The sequence below is a fragment of the Citrus sinensis genome, chromosome 5 (assembly GCF_022201045.2).
Source record: "Citrus sinensis cultivar Valencia sweet orange chromosome 5, DVS_A1.0, whole genome shotgun sequence".
Classification (NCBI taxonomy): Eukaryota; Viridiplantae; Streptophyta; class Magnoliopsida; order Sapindales; family Rutaceae; genus Citrus; species Citrus sinensis.
Window position 1 is genome coordinate 5,098,388 of NC_068560.1, and position 21,789 is coordinate 5,120,176.

At 32.1% G+C, this 21,789-nt stretch overlaps 1 protein-coding gene and 1 long non-coding RNA gene across 2 annotated transcripts; both read right to left on the reverse strand.

The window, feature by feature from the left end:
- Positions 1–5,618: 5,618 nt before the first annotated feature.
- Positions 5,619–6,153, reverse strand: LOC127902743 (uncharacterized). The gene is made up of 2 exons (XR_008055306.1): positions 6,062–6,153; positions 5,619–5,975 (listed from the first exon to the last, which is right to left on the reverse strand). It is a non-coding gene; the product is annotated as an uncharacterized LOC127902743 (long non-coding RNA).
- A 5,198-nt stretch (positions 6,154–11,351) lies between these two features.
- Positions 11,352–11,864, reverse strand: LOC127902193 (uncharacterized mitochondrial protein AtMg00310-like). Its single transcript, XM_052441012.1, has one exon. It carries the CDS (start codon positions 11,862–11,864, stop codon positions 11,352–11,354), a length of 513 nt encoding a protein of 170 aa, XP_052296972.1.
- Between the last annotated feature and the right edge of the window lie 9,925 nt (positions 11,865–21,789).

A 21,789-nucleotide genomic window follows, 5' to 3' on the forward strand; every position in this document is an offset into this window, starting at 1 on the left:
TAACTTAGAGTTTTCTAATCAATAGTTTCGGAGCTATTGTGCAAATTAGGAGATAACTAGACACATAACAGTGAGGCTGACACCTCAAAAAATTGGCTGGCTAGAAGGATGAATAAGACACTTACGGAGAGGGTAAGATGTATGCTCATTCAATTTAAGCTATCAAAGTCGCTATGCGTAAGAGATATTGATGATCGCAGCCTATCCAGTGAATCTAAGTGTCTCATCAACTATAAGCTTTTAGATACCTTTTAAAATGTAGGCTGGTAAGCCAGTAAGTATGAAAACCTTAGAGCATATGTTCAAGTAAATCAAGGGAGGCTTACGCCAAGAGCAGTAAAAGGGTGTTAATAGGTTATCCGAAAGAAGTGAAAGGATATAAAATATGGTGCATTAATCTAAATCCTCCTAAGTAATGCACAATCAGCAGGGATATCATCTTTAATGGAAGTGAAATGGCAGTAAAAAAGTAGCATGTTGAAGTAACAAACAATAATATAAAGCCTTTTGAAATATTAGAATTTAAAGTGGAGCCACCTAATCATAGGAACATTGAAGAAGCTGCAGCTTCTGAAGATAGTGTAATCAATTCATATAGAACTCAGGAATCTCAATAAAAAATTTAATCAGAATTATGTCCTTAGGAAGAAAGTTATAAACTTACGAGGGATAAGAAGAAAAGACATATAAAGCCACATAAAATGTTTGGTAATGCAAATCTGATTGCTTTTCCTTTAGTTGCTGCACATGATGTTATGATGAAGAACCTAAGACCTTTAAAGAAGTTGTACAGAGTCATTTTAAGAATAAATGATAGAAAGTTATGGAGGAAGAAATAAACTCTCTGTATAAGAATGAAACTTTGGAATTGGTTAAGAGGCCTGCAAACAAAAGAGTGGTTGGATGTAAATGGATCTTCAAAGTGAAAGAAGGCAGGACTGGATTTGAAGCCCTTAACAGCAGTTCAAGACATGGAGCTGGATCAACTTGATGTCAGGACTACCTTCTTACATGGTAAACTTCAAGAAGAAATACTTATGTCCCAACCTAAAAGGTACAAACACTTTGAATAGAAAGATCATGTTTGCTTATTAAAGAAATCATTGAATTGGTTAAAACAATTCCCAAGGCAATAGTACCTAAGGTTCGATGAGTTCTTGGTGTCAAATGGGCTCAAAAAATGTAATTATGACTGTTGTGTTTACTTTAAAGTAATGAAAGGCAATGTTTATGTGTACTTGTTATTATATGTTGACGACATGTTATTAGCAAGTAAAGGCAGAGGGGTTATTGAGAATTTAAAGTTGCTGCTCAATCCAGAATTTGACATGAACGATCTGGGCCAAGCTAAAAAAGATATTGGGCATGGAAATTAAAAAGAATAGGAGGACTAGTTTGCTATTTCTGTCTCAAGAAAATTGTTTGAAGAAAATGTTAGATACATATGGAATGATTGACTCTAATCTAGTTCAGACATCTTTGGCTTCATATTTTAGACTTAAAAGTTCAGTGTGTCCAACTGTAGATGAAGAGAAGCATGAAATGGTCAGAGTTCCCTATAAAAGTACAGTGCGGTGTTTGATGTATCCAATGGTCTTAACTAGGCCTGATATTGCTCCCGCTGTGAAATGAATCATGAGGTATATGGAATCACTTGGGAAGGAGCATTAGAGGGTTGTGAAATGGATTATAAGGTATCTTAATGGCACTTTAAACTGTGGACGGGTATATGGGAGATGTAAAGGTAGAAACGATAGGTTGTGGGGCTATGTAGACTCAGATTATGCTAGTGATTTGGATAGAAGAAGGTCGTTGACTAGTTATGTTTTACGCTCAATGGATTTGTTGTCAATTGAAAAGCTATATTACAACATGTAGTTGCTCTCTCAACTACTGAAGCTGAGTATACAGTTGCACCAGAAGCTTTAAAAGAAGCTTTATGGCTCAAAGGGCTGGTATATGAGTTGTGGATATACAGAAGTCAGTACTTATTTTTTGTGATAGCTCTAGTACTATACATTTGTGCAAGAATCCAGCACATCGTGAGAAAACTAAACATATAGATATCAAGCTACACTTTATAAGGAATGAAATCTCGGAGGCTGCTGTAAAAATGGTAAAAATACATACCGTACAGACATGCTTACCAAAGTTGTTCCGGTTGCTAAGTTCAAGTTATGCCTGCCCTGGACCTAGCCGGTTTAAGTAACTTATGAAATTACTTGATGTTGGAGAAGGAGCATGAATGAGCAGTGTTAATTTAAGATGGAAAATTGTGAAGGTTACTGGTGAATCACACTCAGTAGAATAAAACAGCAGTGTTTTGAGGTGGCTTTGGTAGTTAAAAATAACGAGACACAATACATGATTCACTTGTAAATTGTTAACATCAAAATGGTACTCGTTTTTAGTCGTTTGGCATTTTACTTAATTGATGCACGCGGCAGTCATGTGATAGGAGTTTAGCTGAGTCCGGTAAAGTCGTCATCCGTATGTCAGCGAGCTATACAATCTGGGTTTGACGGTGGCTAATCTCATCATTCTCTCTTTAAGCCATTCATGACTGAATGAAAGAATGCAAAGTACAAGAGAAGAAAAATGACGAAGAAGAAGAGACCGAAATGGTGGGTTCACTTAAATTTGATTTAATAATAATTGTGTTTGGTTAAGAATATATTGGGTATATAGGTAGGCTCATAAAGTAAAAATTAAAAAGTTTAAATTTCAGAAGTGAGTTTATTCAGTAAATAGGTTTAATAATTAATAATTTAATGGTTCCAAATAATCTCACCCCACTTTATTTTTTTTTTAATAACACCCCCATTTTATATTTTTTTACCTGTAATTATAGTTTTATCCTTAATTTTTGTTTGAATTTTTTAGCAGTTGGTTCATAAAAAGCAGTGTCCACCAATGGCATTTATTTCATACATGAAATCAATTATCTCATTTGGAGCTATAAGAAAATTGAAACATATGGATTACATTTACTCTTGCGAATACTGTCTTCCACTACGTGATGGCCCATACAAAGAACACTCTTACTCCTTAATTTAACATCGTCCACTTTGCTGCAGATTTCTGTTTTTTTTTTGAGATCTTCCTCTTCGGAGTTCTCGAATCCTCCTTCATTAATCAAATTCGAGCATTTCATCGTTTTGGCGACCAACTAAATCTTCTTCTCCACATATTATTAGGAACAGAGTAACTAAATTAATCAATTTTGTTTTTCTTTATAGCTTAGTTTGATCCAAATTAATCCAATTTTTAAAGCTGAATTTGGTTCCGTGTGAAGTATCCTTTTGTTAATGCTTCTTTTCCAACATCAAAAACGCAATGGGTGCAGGAAGATACAAACAATGAAGAAAATTGTTATTCTGGGTGTAAGACTACTATCTAAGATTCAAATAAAACATAATAAATACAAAATTAAGGTAAAATTAATACTATAAATCTGATCATATTTCCCAAAATAAGCAATATCTTCCTAAATTAATAATTGACAAATTTATTGAGGTTTGATAATATTTTATTAATCGCAATGTCAATATGATATTGACTTTGGATTACAACACCTAATACGAGAGAATCACGTGAAGCGATATTGAAAGAGATTTTATTTGACTATTTGCTTAATAATTAATATAAAAGGATATTACACCTGAAGGAATAAATTAAGTAGCATCTTAATTTATGATTGTAATCTGTTGATTTTGATGCTGATCTTGAATGATGATATGTGCTAGCTGTCCATGATCTTCAGACATGGACAATTAATCTGTTTTATACATATACAATAGTCACGGACGATAAACTATTATTCCCAACAAATTAAAGGAAATGTATGTCGAGTCATTTTAACTATGTGTTATCTTCAATTATCCTTTAATTTATTACAAATTATTGTATCAATGAGATGCGGGGAGGTTGTCAATTTCTCCCCAATTGAAATTAATATATACTATTTATTCGCAGCATAATTTTACAGTATTATCCTTATTTTCAAATACATTTTTATTTATATTTTTCATAAATTATATAACTCATATAAATAGAAATTAAAATAAAAATTTTAAGGATTAAAAATAAAAAACATAAATGATACGGTATTTTTTGTATTATTTTATGTAAAAAAATCTTATAACAAGTATATATTTTACAATAAATATATAAAACAACAAAAAGTATAAGAAAAATATCTTAATATTAATTTTTTTATTTACTTCAAAACATATATTTCTTATTTTTAATATTCACAAAGTTTTATTTAATTTATAACAAGTATAAATAGAAGTGTATTTGTAAATAAGGATAATATAGTAAAATTATGTTGCCATGGGAATTATTGACTACTATGAAACAGTAGTAGCGTAAGTGGTATATATTTATTTTAGTAAGGGAAAAAATTGGCAATCTCCCTTTTATTTAATTAAATATAACATAAAAAGGGTAACATTGTAATTAACCTGTATGGTTAGGATTTCCCTTATATTGAGGGATAATAAGAATATCAAGATTGTCATTAGCAAATGTCATCATCAACAGTACGGAGACGAGGAAATATTAGGAAGATCCTCTTCCACCAATCATTATACGTGAAAATTTCATATTAGAAAACTTAATCATAAATACACATATTAAAATAAGGATTAAATAATAAAGTTCAACTAAAGTTGATCCTCTCCTTACCTGAACTTCTCCTAAATAGAAATTCATGCGCTGATTGATGATTAATAAATAAATAAATAAAATTAACTCATATCCATCCACTATTATTAAATGACATATAATATAAGATTATTAAAGCTCAAGAGAACTCAGATAAAGAAAAAATCCTAATATTTCTATAATCTTCAAATCAGAAAAGATATCGGCTTCTGGAATCAAAATTTCTAAGTAATTAAAGTTGCTTTTTCGACTTCCTGCTTTTGGTTTGATTAATATACATGTAATGTATATGTAAAGAATTAAGTAGCCGAGAGTGCGAAGATGGGTGATTGGGGAGTAAGTAATTACAAGATAATATAATAACAAAAATAGACTCTTTTCTTTCAAAATATTATTGTTTTAATTTGGAAATTTTGTTATTTTTCTGAAACATTTTTCAGTGCCTAAAATATTTTGTAAATTAAAAGAAAATTGAAGATATATAATCTTGACTCAATAAATATATTTCTTTAATTTCCGGGCATTGACAGTTTAAAATTGAGGTTTTTATTCTTAAATTGAAGTTATTTATTGTTTCAATCCATTAATTAATAGATGCTCGTAATTATTTACAAATAATGGTAAGATGATGGGATCATATATATAACGAAAGGTCTTTAACTCCACATTCATAGACAAAATTTTGTAACTTCGCATTATTTAACAAAATAATTAACAAATTAATAGTGATTATGGCTGAAGATTATGTTGATTAGCCCAAGCGTACTAAACGGCATGACTATTTTAAAGGTTGAAATTATAAATTTACATGCATTGCGCATTTTAATAAATTATGATCCAAGATCACTTGCTAGCTCCAAGAATTAGTTAGCCATTATTTGGAGTTTGTTTTAGTAAAAGATAATCAAGAAGAGAAAGCTTAATAAGCTAACAAGGATAGACAAACTTAATTAATGTTAACACATAGACAAGCAACAATATTTATTTATTTATTTCCTTTTTCAGGAATACACGATACACGTAAATAAACAAATAAAATCTCTTATATATCTCAAGAGATTTTATCAGTTGAAATGAACCAAACCGACAGTCACATAATTGACAGAACAATTGGTAAAAGTACCCATCACTTTATTCAATTAAACATAACACAAAAGAGTAACAGTGTAATTAACCAGTGTAGTTAGGGTTTCTCCCATATTGAGGGACAGCAAGAAGATCAAGATTGTCATTCACATTGTCATCATCAGTGGTACTGAGAAGAGGAAATAGTATAAAGATGATAATCTCCGACCAATCGTTATTACCTAAAAATTTCATAACAGAAAAATTAATCATAAATATATTAAAATAAGAATTATAAATGAAATTCAACTGAAATTAGCCTAAAAACCTGCGCAGGTAGTTTCCATAATCTTCAACTGAAAAGCTATTCACTTCGGAATCAAAATTACAAAGTAATGAAGTTGCTTTTGAGAGTTCTTGATTCTGGTTTGATATGATACGCATGGGGGGTATATATAGAGAATGAAGTAAACGAGAGTGCCAGGGTGGGTGGTTGGGGCGTAGGTAACTCCAAGACAAACTATTAGCAATAACAGTCTTTTTTTAAAAAACGTTATTAATTTAATTTTGAAAATGTGGCCAGAACTGCCAAAATGTGGCTGTTTTCAGACACAATTGTCAATGGCTCACATGATGGCTACAGTAATTTGTTTGTATTTGCTTTGACACGACAAATATATTCCTTTAATTTGCGGGCAATAACAGTTTTAGGTGATTCTAGTATTAGGTGCTGTAATATATATATGTGTGTGTACATATTGTGTGTGTACATATATCAAAGATAAGTGAATTTGTTATCATATTGAAGTAAGGGATGAGCTAAAAAATTTAAAAGCACAAATTTCAATACAATAGAGTGCATTTTGTCCTACATTATATTAAAATTAAAATTTTTATTTTATTTTACCTTATTCCTTACTTTTAACATGGTAAGATTTTTTTTTTTTTTTTTGAAATTGCTCTATATAGGAAAACTCTCAAGTGCAGATGTCTGCACGAATTTTCTTACGGATTTGGTACTTCATAATGATATAAAAGTTTTTTATAAAGCTGTTAAAGCTCAAATGAGAGAGAGAGGGAGGCCAGACACCGGCATAATAATTTGTGCAGATTTGAGACTTCGTAATGGTTGAAAAGGCCTTCGCGCCATTGTTAGATCCTGAATTTGCATGACGCCCCACAAGCAAAAAGGATTCTGGATTTAGTATTGATCTAGCCCAAAATCTTGGACTTTATTAAAGTTCAAAAAATATATTAAGAAATATAATTTAATAATATAATCATTATACTATTAAATCATATGTCTTAATAGTTTTACCCAACTTTAACAAAATTCAGGATCCTAAATTAGAACATTTCTAATATACATACATACATACATACAGACATACAACACACACACACACACACACAAAAATTTTAAAGTGTAGGAAAAATCGGAAAAACTTTAAAACCGTGATGTTTAATAGCATTATGAAATTAAACTTTGAAATCACACAATATTAATTTTAAAACTTTCTTGTACTTTAAAATCGTGGATTGGAAAATTTCCCTATATATATATATATTCTCCTTTATTTTCTGTGCAATAACAGTTTATTGGCAATAATTGTAATGGTTATAATAAATATATAAATTCAAGTGGCTGACAGTCCATACCTACTCATGGAACCTTCCATGGATTAGGCTTATTAATTTGGGTTTGGAAAATTTTTATCTTAGATCAAGTTTATGATTCAACATCCTTAAATTACACTTACTTTTACACTATTTTCTGACCTCTGGATATATAATTAATCAATGGATAGGATTAGATCTAATTAATTATATTGACTATATTTATAAATAATTAATAATATTGATTTTTGGGCTTAGATTTTTTTCTCTCCAATTTACTCACTCCTTAATTCATTTTCTTTAATCTCTCTTGTCATCTTCTTCACGGTTTAACAGTATAACAAAAGCTTGTTGCAGAGAAAAATAGAAAAATTACGAATTGCTTCAAAAAAATAGTCTTTTATGCCTTTTTTTGTTTGAAGAAAAAATATTTGTTTTCAATCTCTATTATTGTCAAATTGAACACAGTGAAACCCTAGAAGGCAAAAGCTGCATTTCGCATGCGAGCTTGTAAAAAGTAAAATGACAAATATTATGTAAGCTTAAGCAGCCATTATTGATCTATAATTTTAGTTGTCTATGAATTTTGGATCAATTATTATTGGCTTGAATAAAAATAAATAATTTTTGTTGAAAGAATTTTTCCCCATAACCACACTTGAAGATCAATCATCGCATATGTGTATTAGAAAATCAAAACGTTCTTCAACTTCAAGTCAGCTGATTTTACTGAAATGTTTTTACAAATGCATGAAAATATTGTCAACAGGTTGGAAGTGAAACAATTAATGAGAAGACGAAACAAAACACAAAGTAAGATATAAGCAAAAAAAAAAAAAAGAATAAAAACTATGGAGGGAAAGTAAATAAGTAGGAGAGAGAAATGTTAATTAAGAATTACTAATTATACACCGTTCATAAATTATTATTAAATATCTATGTTACTAAATCAACCTAATCCAAGTCACCCATTAGTTACAAATCTAAGGACTAATAAATGATGTAAAATTAAATGTAATTTTAAGGGGCCATTGATCCGTCCTCAAATATAAAATAAGTGAATCTGTTACCACATCAAAGTAAAGCACAAGTTAAAAGACAAAAAACTATATATTTCAATATAATGCGATTTATTTTTCCCTTAGTGTAATGAAATCTGTATTGTTTTTATCTTTTACATTGTCCTATAGTTGTGATCATAGGAAGTTGGTTAGCATCTCTTGCTCCCAAATGTGTATGTCTTGTGAGGGTGGTGGTTTGGGGTTGGGGAATTTATTTAGTCTTAATTGTGTAGCTTCGCTCACTACTGCCTGGAGTATTTTCACTACTCACTAAATCTGAAGCTGATTTGTTAGAGCTCGCTTGAAGTTGTCTCTTCACTACTCTTGGATTCAGACACATTGTCTGTCTTCTATTGGGATCCGTTTGAAGATTGTAATGCCTCATTTGATTGTGGGTTGCCATTGGTAGATTGGGAACGGCTTGTCAGTTAATCTGTGGACAGATCATGTGAGGTTTACACAGTCTATATCACAATTTATCGGCAATGATAATTTAAATTTGTGTGCGCCAGTGAGTTCTTTAATTTAGAATGGCAAATGATAGATCCCTTCTATGTTTCGTGAGATGTTCCCTCAACTTATTCATGGAATTGTGGCCACTCTGTGAGTGCTGAGCTCCATTTACAAGATGCTGCGGCTTATTTTGAGGATTGTCATCAAGTTCAGCCTTGGGGCTCTTTAATTTGGGTGATTTATTCCTTCTCAGTTTTGTTGTGGCGTTTGTTATATAATCATTTGAATACACAAGACAATCTTTGGCGCCCTGATTTTTTCATTGTTTCTTGCTGCCCCCTCTGTAAGAATGACGCAGAGATGGCTTCTCATTTGTTCCTCGGTTGTCCTTATGCTCAGCATCTTTGGCGTTGGCTTGTTGCCGCGTTCAGGTGGTGGTTCCCTGTTATGGTGATATTCAGCAGCTTCGGGATTTGATCAAATTTCCTTCCATTGCTATTTCTGATGCTGCTCTTTGGCGTGCTGCCACCTTTACTATGATTTATTATGTTTGGATGTCTCGCAATAAGCTGCTCTTTGACAATGAGTCTTGGCCTGTGTAGCGGGAACAAACTTTGGTGATTGCTCATTTGCATGTTATCAAGAAATTCATCCCTGGCACTTGTTGATGTTCATTACCTATTCATGCTCTTTTGTGTATGCATGCTTCAATTTCTCGTTATTGCCACCGTTTTTCAGAATTCTACTACACCATTATGGATTAAAATAAATACTGATGGCATGTCAAAGGGAAATCCAGGCTCTGTGGCTTGTGGATCTGTTTTCCGTGGCTTCAATGGGGCTTTTCATGGTGGTTTCTCTATGCCTTCGGGGGTTCAGACTTCTTTCTTTCTTTCTTTTATGTGCTAAAATTTTAGCTATTGTGAAAGCAATAGAGATTGTTGTTGTGAAGGTGTGGACTCATGTCTAGAATTTGAAAGTGATTCTAGTGCTGCTCTTGCATGCCTTTCCAAAAAAGGGTTTAAGCCGCCTTGGGGACTGCGAATCCAATGGCTCAACTGTATGAATGTGATTTGTGGTATTCACTTTTATTCTTCTCATATTCATCATGGAGGTTATTCAGTAGCAGATAGTTTAGCTTCCTTGGGACGATCCGCCAAACTCTGTTTTTTTTTTTTTTTTTTGAAAAGGAATACTAACTTTCATTCAAACAAAAGAGTTGAATACATTCATAATTTCGATTGGAAAAGAACCCAACCAAACAATAGCTTCTAAGTGATCAAAGGCTAATCTATCCAATGAGTGGGCAATCGCATTACAAGATCATGGTGTATAATGACATTTAACCTTGCGGAGATCCTTAAGCTTGTTTTGAATCTCTGAAATGACCCAGTAAATCTCATTCTTGCTACCCTTTTTGTTGTTAATTAAATCAGCCACCATTTGAGAATCAGTTTCAATAATTAAAGAGGATAACCCTGCATCCACAGCTGCTTGTAAACCCCATCTTACTGCTTCAGCTTCCGCATACGATACATTCCCATGAAGCCTTGAAGTCTTAACAGCAGCAGCTATGATATTCCCCGTTGCATCTCTAATCACTGCTCCCAATCCTGATATATTTTTTTCCTTGCTTATGGCTGCATCAACGTTCACCTTGAACCAGTTTTGCGGTGGAGGAATCCAAGCTTTGGCTGTTTTCTTCTCTTTGTCAACTCCACAAGTCAGTCCTAAAGGCTTTACTCTCTAATAAGCTTCTAACAATGCTTCTGCCTTTGTTACTGACATCTGATAACCAGGCTTCTTTGCTTCAAATAAGAGTTTATTTGTTGCTGTCCAAATAGTCCAGCAAGTGACAGCTAACAGCTCGAAATCTGCTTTGTTCATTTTCTTTGCTAGGTCTTGGAAAACCGTAAGCATATCTGGGCCTACCATATCCTTAAAGCTTTCTGCAAATTTGGTGTGTTCCCAGGTTTTCTGGGCTGCCTTGCATTCCACCAAAGCATAAAAAATGTTCTCAGTTCGGTTACCACAAATTTGATAGAAAGGCTCATGCAGCACCTTTTTCCTCCATAAGTTCACAGCTGTTGGAAGCAAATTTTGAGTATCTCTCCATAGAAAGATCTTGATTTTTTCTGGGATGTTGAGAGTCCAAATGACTTTCCACTAGTTGCTGCTGTTCACTGAGCTGCTTGGGGTATCTGGAACCTTCAGCTTGAGGGCTATTTGGTATCCGCTTTTGACAGGGTATTCTCCTTCCCTGTCATAATGCCAGATTACTTGGTCTCTGCTATGATTTATGGGCAGGGGGATATTCATAATTGCATCTGCATCTTCCTACACAAATTATTCATAAAGCAAGGCTTCTTTCCATTGGTTATCATTTGTTATTAGCTCAGAGACTGTAGTTTTACTTGGAAGTGTTGGTAATGAGATTGGTTTAAAAGTAATTGGTTGAGAAATCCAAATATCTTTGTAAACCATCACCTAATCACCCCCACCAATCCTCCATTTGTAGCCTTTGAGGATAACTTCTCTACCCCATAAAATGCTCCTCCAGATATAAGAAGGTTTTGAGCCTACGGTTACTTCCATGAATTTCCCATACTTGAAGTATTTGGCTTGTAAAACTTTAGCCACCAGTGATTTGGAATTCTGAATAATCTGCCACCCTTGCTTCGCTACCAATGCTTGATTAAAGCTCGAGAAGTCCCTGAAACCCAAGCCACCACGACTTTTAGCTTGACTTAACTTATACCAGCTAGCCCACTGTATGGTTCGCTTATCTTCTTTACTTCCCCACCAGTACCTAGCAATTGCTTTCTGGATGTCGTTACAAGTGCCCACTGGTAATTTGAAAACACTCATGGCATAGACTAGCAACGCTCGTGCTACTGCTTTGATGAGCACTTCTTTACCCCCACTCAAATAACATTTATGCTCCCAACTTGATATTTTGCTCAGGATCTTGAGCTTTATCTCATTGAAGAAGGATTTCATTTTTCACCCAATCATAGAAGGTAGCCCCAAGTACTTCTCATGCTTTGAAAGTTTGAAACCACCTTGAGCTTGAATAAGTTCTTAATGGTCGAAATTTGATCATCTTTCACATTGTGGCTGAAAAATATTAATGACTTGTCGAAATTAAAAATCTGCCCGGAAGCCGTAGCATAGCAATAAAAAATTCCTTTGAGATGCATACAATCCTCCTTCGAAGCTCTTGCAAAAATGAGACTGTCATCAGCGAATAACAGATGGGAAATGGTGATATTGTTGCCGAATTTCAGCCCATGTATCAGCCTCTGACTTTCAGCTTGCATAAGGAGATTTGAAAAAACCTCTGCACATAAAATGAACAAATATGGAGAGAGAGGACACCCTTGTCTTAGCCCTCTTTGAGGCTTAATCAAACCCCTCGGCACACCATTAATGAGGACTGAGAAAGATGTTATGGTTATGCAGCCCATTATCAGCTCTACCCACTTATTAGAAAAGCCTAGCTTCAATATTGTTTTCTCTAAAAATTGCCACTCCACCCGATCATAGGCTTTGCTTATATCAAGCTTTAATGCCACTAACCCATTCTTTTTCCCCTTACTATGTCTGATTTTATGCAAGCATTCATACCCAATAATGATATTGTCAGTGATTAATCTATTGGGAATAAAAGCACTTTGTGCTGGGGAGATAACATGCTAAAGAATATGTTTCAACCGATTAGCTATGGCTTTTGTAATAATCATATAAATAACATTGCATAGACTAATGGGTCTGAAATCAGTAACTTTGCTAGGCTTTCCTATTTTCATAATTAAAGCAATGTAGGTGTGATTTAATGGAGCAATGGTAGCTTTCTCGTTAAGGATATGCAAACAGGTACTGACGACTCCTGTTTTGACTGACTGCCAATGCCTTTGGAAGAAAACAGCATGTAATCCGTCCGGTCCCAGAGCTTTGGTGGGGCACATCTGAGCTAAAGTCTCTGTTACCTCCTCATCTGTAAATGGTTGATCAAGCTCATCATTCATTGCAGCACTGACTTTTGGATTTAACCACTTTAAAGCAGCTTCTAATTGATCTTGAGTTGGATTCGAGGTAGAAAATAAATTTGCGAAGCATCCGCCTTGGGGACTGCGAATCCAATCTCTGTTAAAAGTTGTCTTTCTGAAGATGCTTTGGGGTTGCCTTAATATAGGTTTCGGTAGTCTTTTTTGTACATCATTTTTCTCTTCTTGCCTAAATATAGATTTTTCATCATGCAATAACATTTTTAAAGCCATTTACATAAAAAAAAAGAAGGAACCGACAGTGTCAAGTGTGTGGGTAGTAGACGAAAAATCAACGACTGATGTTTAATTTAGATTAGTGGAAACAGATTAACGCCTATGGTTCAATTGTGAGAATAACGGGGGAGCTTTGATTCATGCAGATTTGATAATTGGTGTGTAAATTCTAATGCTATGGGTGTTAAAGTGCAAGTGTGCACAACAAGTAATATAATAATGAGTATTCAAGATCGTCTCTGTAGGGATTGATGTTATCAGATTTGCTACAATAATTCAGACAAGGCAGTTTAGATTAAATTAAAATAAAATAATTAAAGAAACTAATAAGCTAACTAAATTAAAAATGCATCTTAAATCTAACACAAAGATGCAATCAATAAGAAATGAGTAGTTGAGTGATTAAACTCACTTAATGGTTTTGACTATTTTTCTAATTAAGAACATGCTGCTACAACATTTACTACAGCACTGGGCAAAATCCCTCATGCATCTTCAGTTGTCGCCTGTTGGATATCTTATATGCAATCAAAATTCCCATTGCAAGGAGGAATCGACATTTATCACTTCCCATTAGATATAGCATTATGCATTCTAGGTTCCAATCACCCTGTAAGAGGAATCCCTATGTCTAGCTCTTCACTAATCTTATATCAAGTATGGCCCGTTTCAAATTGAGATTAACTCAACTTGGAAAACTCAATCTAAAATCAAGTATTATCTTAATTTGTTCCACTAAGTTAGACATTTTTTAGGCTCCTTCTAAGCTAGTATCTACTAAATGGGTGATCAACCGAAATAGGAAATTAAAAAAAATACAAATAAGACAAATTGTTGCAACAAACACAGAGTAACACGCATATGTCAGTCAAACATCCATTAAGATCATTTATCACTCAATCACAATAAAATTCAGTTCATGATTTGCAAAAGAAAAATAAATAAAAGAGTTTTAGCCATCACATACATCCCCATGAATAAATTAAAAAAAAAAAGAACAAGAAGGATTGATTTTCAATGGATCTCTGTGTTTTCTCCTCTAGTGCAGCCTTCAATCTCTCTCTTGAATTTTGTTTTTCTTTTGTTTCTTTGTAGTTTTTCTCCTTGGGTGACGGCTCTCCTCTTTTCTTTGTGTATATGCTCCTTTTATAACTTAGAATTAGGGCAACTAGATGTCTAGGGCGCGTATCTTCCATTTTAGGAACTCTATATTACAATCTTCTAAGTATCTCACGCGAAATCTTCTCTGTTAATGCTCCAGATTGCTACAACAACAAAGCTATAGCAACAGTGCTACAGTAGTGGCTTCAACACCTATACTGTTTCAGACTTGTTTCAATTCTTCTATAACCATGTTTTATCCTTATTTTTGCATGCCTATTGTAACAGAATTCCTCCTTTGAAATTAGAGCTTCCGGTCACCTACAATTATGCTTAAGATCTAAGCACACAAATTATTCTAAAACAACACAATTTATTAAAAATAAACTAAAATGGATATTCATGCAAAATATAACTAAAATGTAATAAAAACATGTCATTTACTCTCTAAGTAATCTTGATTTAAATCTAAAAGTGACATGATAACTCTCATTTCATAGTGTTATCAATATCCTTTATATTAATTATCAAAGAAATACAATATCTTTTAATCACTTCAAGTGATTCTAGTATTTATGTAATCAAATTTCGTATTTATGACATTGCCGGTGATATTATTCCCATTTAATTATTAATAATAATATTTTTTTTTAAAGTCAATGGTAACTGTTAGAAAAGAAAAATAATAATAATGTTTCAATTTCCAAATAATATTTTAATTTTGCACTTCTCAAAAAAGGAAATCTTATTTTTAATTAGATGAATGAATAAATCGCGAATTCGCATTAACAGGATATGATCCATGCTATTGTTAACTGAACAAATAATGGTTAAAAATATATTAACAGTTATGAAATGCCGAATTTTACTTTATTTCATTCTGATGTCACGGGAGAGTATACACACACACACACTTTTAGGTGCAGATGTCCTCAAACTTTCACGCGAATTTAAAATTTCCCAATAATGTGAAATCTCTATATACATATATACGTGTATATATATATATATCTACAAATAAATACCACCTGTCATACTATTTAGAAAGTGTTCTTCTTGAAAAAAGCCGGTGCCTATTGGCTTTGTAAATAGGATTAAAAGCTTGAACAAGAGTAATGCTACTAGTCATGGAAAAAAGGCCCCAAAAAAATAATTCAGCAGGTGGCACAAAACCTTTAAAAGCTCAGGTGAGTTAAAATCAAGAGAAGACCCTTCTCTGACTCAAAACTCTTTATTAGAGCCATAACTGATGGATTCAAGATTGTAATGTCAAATCTCAGAAAAGGCGTTTAAGGGCTACAGAAAAGCCATTGAGGACATCCTGCGTCCTCAATGAATTAGCCAATGTTCGTTTTATTCATAATCCTTCATTTGCTGGTATTTCGGAACCGAGGGTGGATTTTGATTCAATCCCAAGTGGTTTCGGCATCGTATTCATCTTTTTTCACTAGCGGTCACTGGTAATCCTACTTCAAAACTTTGGGCTTTAAAGGATGAATCTATTGCTAATGACAGTGTTCTCTCCTGTACTGCTCAACCGGTGACAGAAAAGGTTCAGCTTGAGAATTGTTGGTGCTGCTTGTCATTTGTTTATTCAAGTGTTCTCTTCATAAATAGACGCATCTTACTAGCTGAGCTTCGGGAGATTCATGCTAACAAGTCAATGTTATTAGCTTAGGCTCTAATCAAAGGGTTATTAGATCTCGCTCTAATCAAACAACTCAATGAGGAGAATTTTGCTCTAATCCAAACAATTCAATGAGATTTTTAATAACGCGTTTAAGCGAGATTAGAGAGGGAGTTATAAAAGAGGAGTTTTATTAGATAATTGAAGATGAGGTTATTAAAACAATAAGAGACCTCTCTGTTGTTTCTTCCTAGCTCTTTGTTGAGAGCCCCTTTGTAACCAAAAACAAAAAGAGACTTCTCTATTTATAATACAGGAAACTTACTCCCCTGGATTAACTTATAAAGGAAAATTAAATCACACTACTAAAGAAATAGTCTTTAAGTTTAATGAAAGTGAAGGAGGGTATGAAGATGAACAGAAAAAAACAGCTCTCTAGCAACTTGCGGTACCGATTGAAGAAAAGGGAAACAAAACAATGATTGAAGAGTTAACGTCCGTTTGTTAATTTTAGAATTTTAGATCACCCGAAATGATAAGTTTTCATGTTTAAGAATAGATCAAATTCTATCCATAAAATTATTTAATTTCCATTTATCAAAATCTCCTATAAATCTTGGGAAAGATTAGATGAGTAATTTCTGGCAATCTTTGTGCTTGTTTCTCTAACCAGGTTCCCGGCAATGCTTCAGAAAATGTACCAAAATCACGATCATCAAATCATGTGATTCCATCCCTAGAGGCGACTAAATTTATCTCATGAGAGCTATTCTCTTCATTTGGTTTCATTGTGCCCTATTGTCAATGGAGAAACTGAAGCAATCTTTTTGATTAATCATATTAATATCCCGAGTGCGGACGAACATAGTCCTTAAACAGATACCTAATCAATTTCTTAAGGTCATTATTTATAGAGTTTGCATTTTATGGCAAGTCTAGTTAAATTGGAAGTTTATTTATTGCATATCTTGTAATAGGGATTAATTTATTAATTCCCTAATTTAGTGAGATTCCAATTTATTAGGAATATTTGTTTCCTAATTTAATTAGATGTCTAATTTAGCAAGTTAATTAATCGTGGGATTCTATAATTGGCATATGAGATGTATTTAGAGTAAGAAGTTGGTTCAAACAGGAAGTCATTAAATGCTCTAGATATTTCTTGAGAGACAAGCAAGGCAAGAAGATCAAATTTATTCCTATTCAGATTCATAGGAATTATAAGAGGAAAGAAACTCTTATTTGGAAAGAATCCAAGTCTTTTAAGACTTGTTATTTTGGTGAAACTCTAGTGCCTATATAAAGAGAGGTATTTCACAATTGAAGTTTGATTGCACAACACAGAGCATAAAGTAAATAAGCAAAATTCAGCCTCCTCCCTAGAGAATCCGGATTTGCGCATAATGTTGGGTTGATTTGTTTTCTTATCTGCTTTTCATCCCTGTGGAGAGTCTACGTGGATCTTGGATCACTAGACGCTGAAGAATTGAAGAATTGCTATTGATCACTTTACGAAATGCCTTGAGGATCATAAATCAAGAGGGGTAGCAATTATTCAAGAGAAGCAGATTCGGTCTAAGGTTGAGTAAACTGTATGGTAATAAACTATAAGTGAGAGTCTTAAGTTTGGTAAATCCATAGGTTGTAACATCTCAACTTAGTGAATTGCTTTTCATCTGGGCGTGGCCTCATGGATGTAGAATTGATTAATCCGAACCACGTAAAAATCTCTATGTCATTTATTTTCTACATTTTATTGTGTTTATGGAAAATTAATATTTTTGACGTGGATGAACAGTAATCATAAATAGTAATCACGAACAGTAACGGTGAACAATTTTTCGAAAAATTAATTAAGTTGTTAATTTTTTGTTTTTAATTACCTACATCTATTTGTAATAGATCTAAATTCCTTTCACAATTGATTTGAAAAGTTCTCTGTAAGAAATTGCTGGAATTTTTCTATGGGTTCTCATAAAATGCATTTATATTTTGGCAGGCTTTAAAAGTGTGCAACTTTTATTTTAGGCACCTAAGATGTGTCATACTCAATATGTTGATTGTGATCAAAATCATTAGATATATTTCCCTTAATTCTGAAAATGCAAGATATGATCCATTAATCTGTTCGTGATTGTTCTTTGTCTTTTGCTTTTCCTGTTATCTTACGTCCTTGGGATTTATGATTGCCATCTTTTTGTTATTTTTTATTAAATGTCTGTTGCTATCACTATGGATGAAATTTTATAGTAGAAAATTATCCAAGGATTTGGTGGTGAAGGTTGGATTCTCTTTTTAAGTTTTAATCCAGCACTTCCATATTCAACAAATTCAAAATATTATGCACAGGCCATAATAATTTAATAAATAATTATTATTTACGATGAAAACAAATTAACAGCCAAGTTATTTTCGTGTTATCATTCATTTTATTTATTTTTTATTTTTGGTTTTGACCACGAGGTATCCTGGGGAGGGCCCCAACTGTACGAGGCACATTTAAGCCCGTACCACAACCCAGACTATAAGTCCCCGCTCAAACCGAGAGGCACAGGTTCTCCCAACAAAGGTGACTTCCCTGCGACTCGAACTGGGGAGCAAACTCAGTCAAGCCACTTAAGGGGACTACATTGCCAGTGGAGCCAACACTTTGTTGGTCTAGATTGTGTCAATATTTGAGTTCATTAATACGGGGGAGTTCTTTATTAAACCTGATATTGATACAATTCTACTAATTAATACTCGATAAACTGGTAGCCTCAATTAAATAATAGTTTTATTGGTCCTCACTTATGGTCAACGTGGTAAATTAATAATTCGATAAATTTTCAAAATAATAAATTTTTAAAAAAAAATCATATTTCTCGTCGGACCCACATACTATATGAAATAATAATGATTTAGTTTGTACCTAAATCCATATAAAATGTCTATATGGCTCTCATAAAATATGTTCTCAGGACCTATTGGTAATGTTGTACTTTTAAAATAATTGATATTAGTTGTATTAAAAAAATAATCAGCTATAAAGAAACTCAGTTAGACACTTGGTAAAAATTTATTTTTAAAACCACTATGAGCTTTAAAAGATGTTATATGTGTTTAGTAAATCTTACTATTATACTGTTGTAAGAATGTAAATAACTAAAATATATATAATGTTGAATAAAATTTATTTTCACATTTATAAATATGTGTATGAAATTGTTTTATTGTATATATAATAATTGATAATTAAAATGAATATTTTGTGTTTTTATTTTTTTATTATCTCAATTACCAAATAATAATCTTTTTTAAAAATTAATGATTTTATCTTCTAATTAATAAATATAATTTTGGATTTTTATGACATATAAATATAAGAGGAAATATATGAAATTGTATTATGTACAAAAGTGATTCTTAAAATTAGATTTGAAAAGTTACTCTTTACTACCAAAAGTAATCCCAAACAGGCCCTCAGTATTGTTTGTTTCTTCTTGAAATTGATTTTGACTTCGACCTCATATCTAACTTTTTGTAGTGCAAAAGAAAATTTTAGTTGGTATTGTCATTAGCAACAAGAAATTATTTATTGTTAGTACAGCTTTGAGTGCTTATTTATATGGGGATGGATTCTATCGTAGAACTATCTTTAACATGAAAAAATAAAATCTCTACAATAATCCATATTACTGCTATTGTAAGACAACTCTCTAATATTTAAATAAAATATAATAAATAGAAAATAAAGTAAAATTAATGCTGTAAATGTGATCATATTTTATAAATAAAGAATATCTTCATAAATTAATAATTGATCAACTTATTGAAGTTTGACTGTATTTTGGTAATCGCAAATGTCACAAATACGAAACTTGTTAACCTAAAATATTGTCATATTGACTTTGGTTTACAACACCTAATACGAGACAAACACGTAAAGCAATATTGAAAGAGATTTTATTTGACTATTTGCTTAACAATTACTATAAAAGGATATTAAATCTGAATGAACGAATTAAGAAGCATATCTTAATCTATGATTGTAATCTAGCTGATTTCGAAACTGATCTTGAATAACGATTCATGCTAGCTGACCGTGATCGATCTCGAGCCAGGACAATTAATCTGTTTTATATAAATAATATAGTTATTGCCGACAAACTATTATTCCCAGCAAATTAAAGGAATACATATGTATCGAGTCAAAGACTAATACATTATCTTCAATTATCGTTTAATTAGTTACAAATTATTGTCTCCATGAGATGTGGGGAGATTTCCAATTTTTCTTATTGAAATTAATATATACCACTTACCTGCTATTATTTTCATGATCGTCAATACCCCCAGACAGCATAATTTTATGGTATTTCCCTTATGTTCATATACACTTTTATTTCATATTTATCAATTAAATAACTCATATAAATGGAAATTAAATAAAAAAATTTAAGTATTAAAAATAAGAAATATATGTTCAATGTGAATAAAAATTAATAATAGGATATTTTTCTTGTACTTTTTTATTTTTTTAAATTTTTTGTTATAATAAGTATATATTTTATAATAAATATATAACAAAAAGTATGAGAAAAATATCTTATTATTAATTTTTTATTCACATCAAAATATATATTTCTTATTTTTAATACTTAAATATTTTATTTTAGTTTTCTTTTATATGATTTATTTAATTTATGATAAATATAAATAAAAGTATATTTAAAAATGAGGGTAATACTGTTAAATTATGTTGCGAAGATGGTTATTAATTATTATGAAAATAGTAGGGGTAAATGGTACATATTGATCTCCTTTTTATTTAAAAAAATATAACAAAAAAGAGTAACACTACAATTAACTTGTATGATTGGGATTTCTCTTGTATTGAAGAACAACTAGAAGATTAAAATTGTCATTAGCAAATGTCATCATCAGCAGTACTAACAAGAAGAAATAGTAGGACGATCCCCTCCGACCAATTGTTATTACCTGAAAATTTCATGGCAGAAAAATTAATATAAATATATTAAAATAAGAATTATAAATGATATTCAACTGAATGCGCAGGTAGTTTCCATAATCTTCAAATCATAAAATATATCTACTTTCGGAATCAAAATTACAATGTAATGAAGTTGCTTATATGAGTTCTTGATTATGGTTTGATATAATTGTTGTGCGCGGAATGCGGAATTAAGCGCATCAAATAATTACAGAAAAATAAAGGACACAAAATTTAACATGATTCGACAATATGCCTACGTCCACGAGAGCATGAGAAAAATAATTGTATTACTAACAATTATTAAAGTACAATATTTGAGTAACCAATCTCACTTCCCATAAACTCAAATATACGCATTACTCTCACACTCTACAGGAAAGATAAATTTCTCGGACACATTTCTCTTACTTCTCTCAAAAGCTTAGAAACTTAGAAACTAAACAAATTTAGAGATGATCTACAAATGAATAATGCATCTCTATTTATAGCCAAAATCGTTGCACTATTGCACCAAACTCTTGGTCAAATTCCCAATTAAATCTGCAACTAAATTCTTCAATATTGACAAACACATGCATGCAGTGCCAACTTCCTCCAATTTGTCAATTTATCAATTATGCTGGCTTACCTTTTCTTTTTCAACCAATTTAAACAACTCACCATAGTCTTTAACTTTTCAACAATAATAGCATGTGGTGTATGTACAAAGAATGAAGTAGCCGAGAGTGCCAAGGTGGGTGATTGGAGCGCAGGTAACTGCAGGACAAACTATTAGCAACGATAGTCTTTTGTTTCAAAATATTATTAATTTAATTTGGAGAATGTGGCCAAAACTGCAAAAATGTGGTTGTTTTCAGAAACAATTTTCAATGGCTCACATGATGGCTACAAAAATTTGTAAATTAATACATATACAAT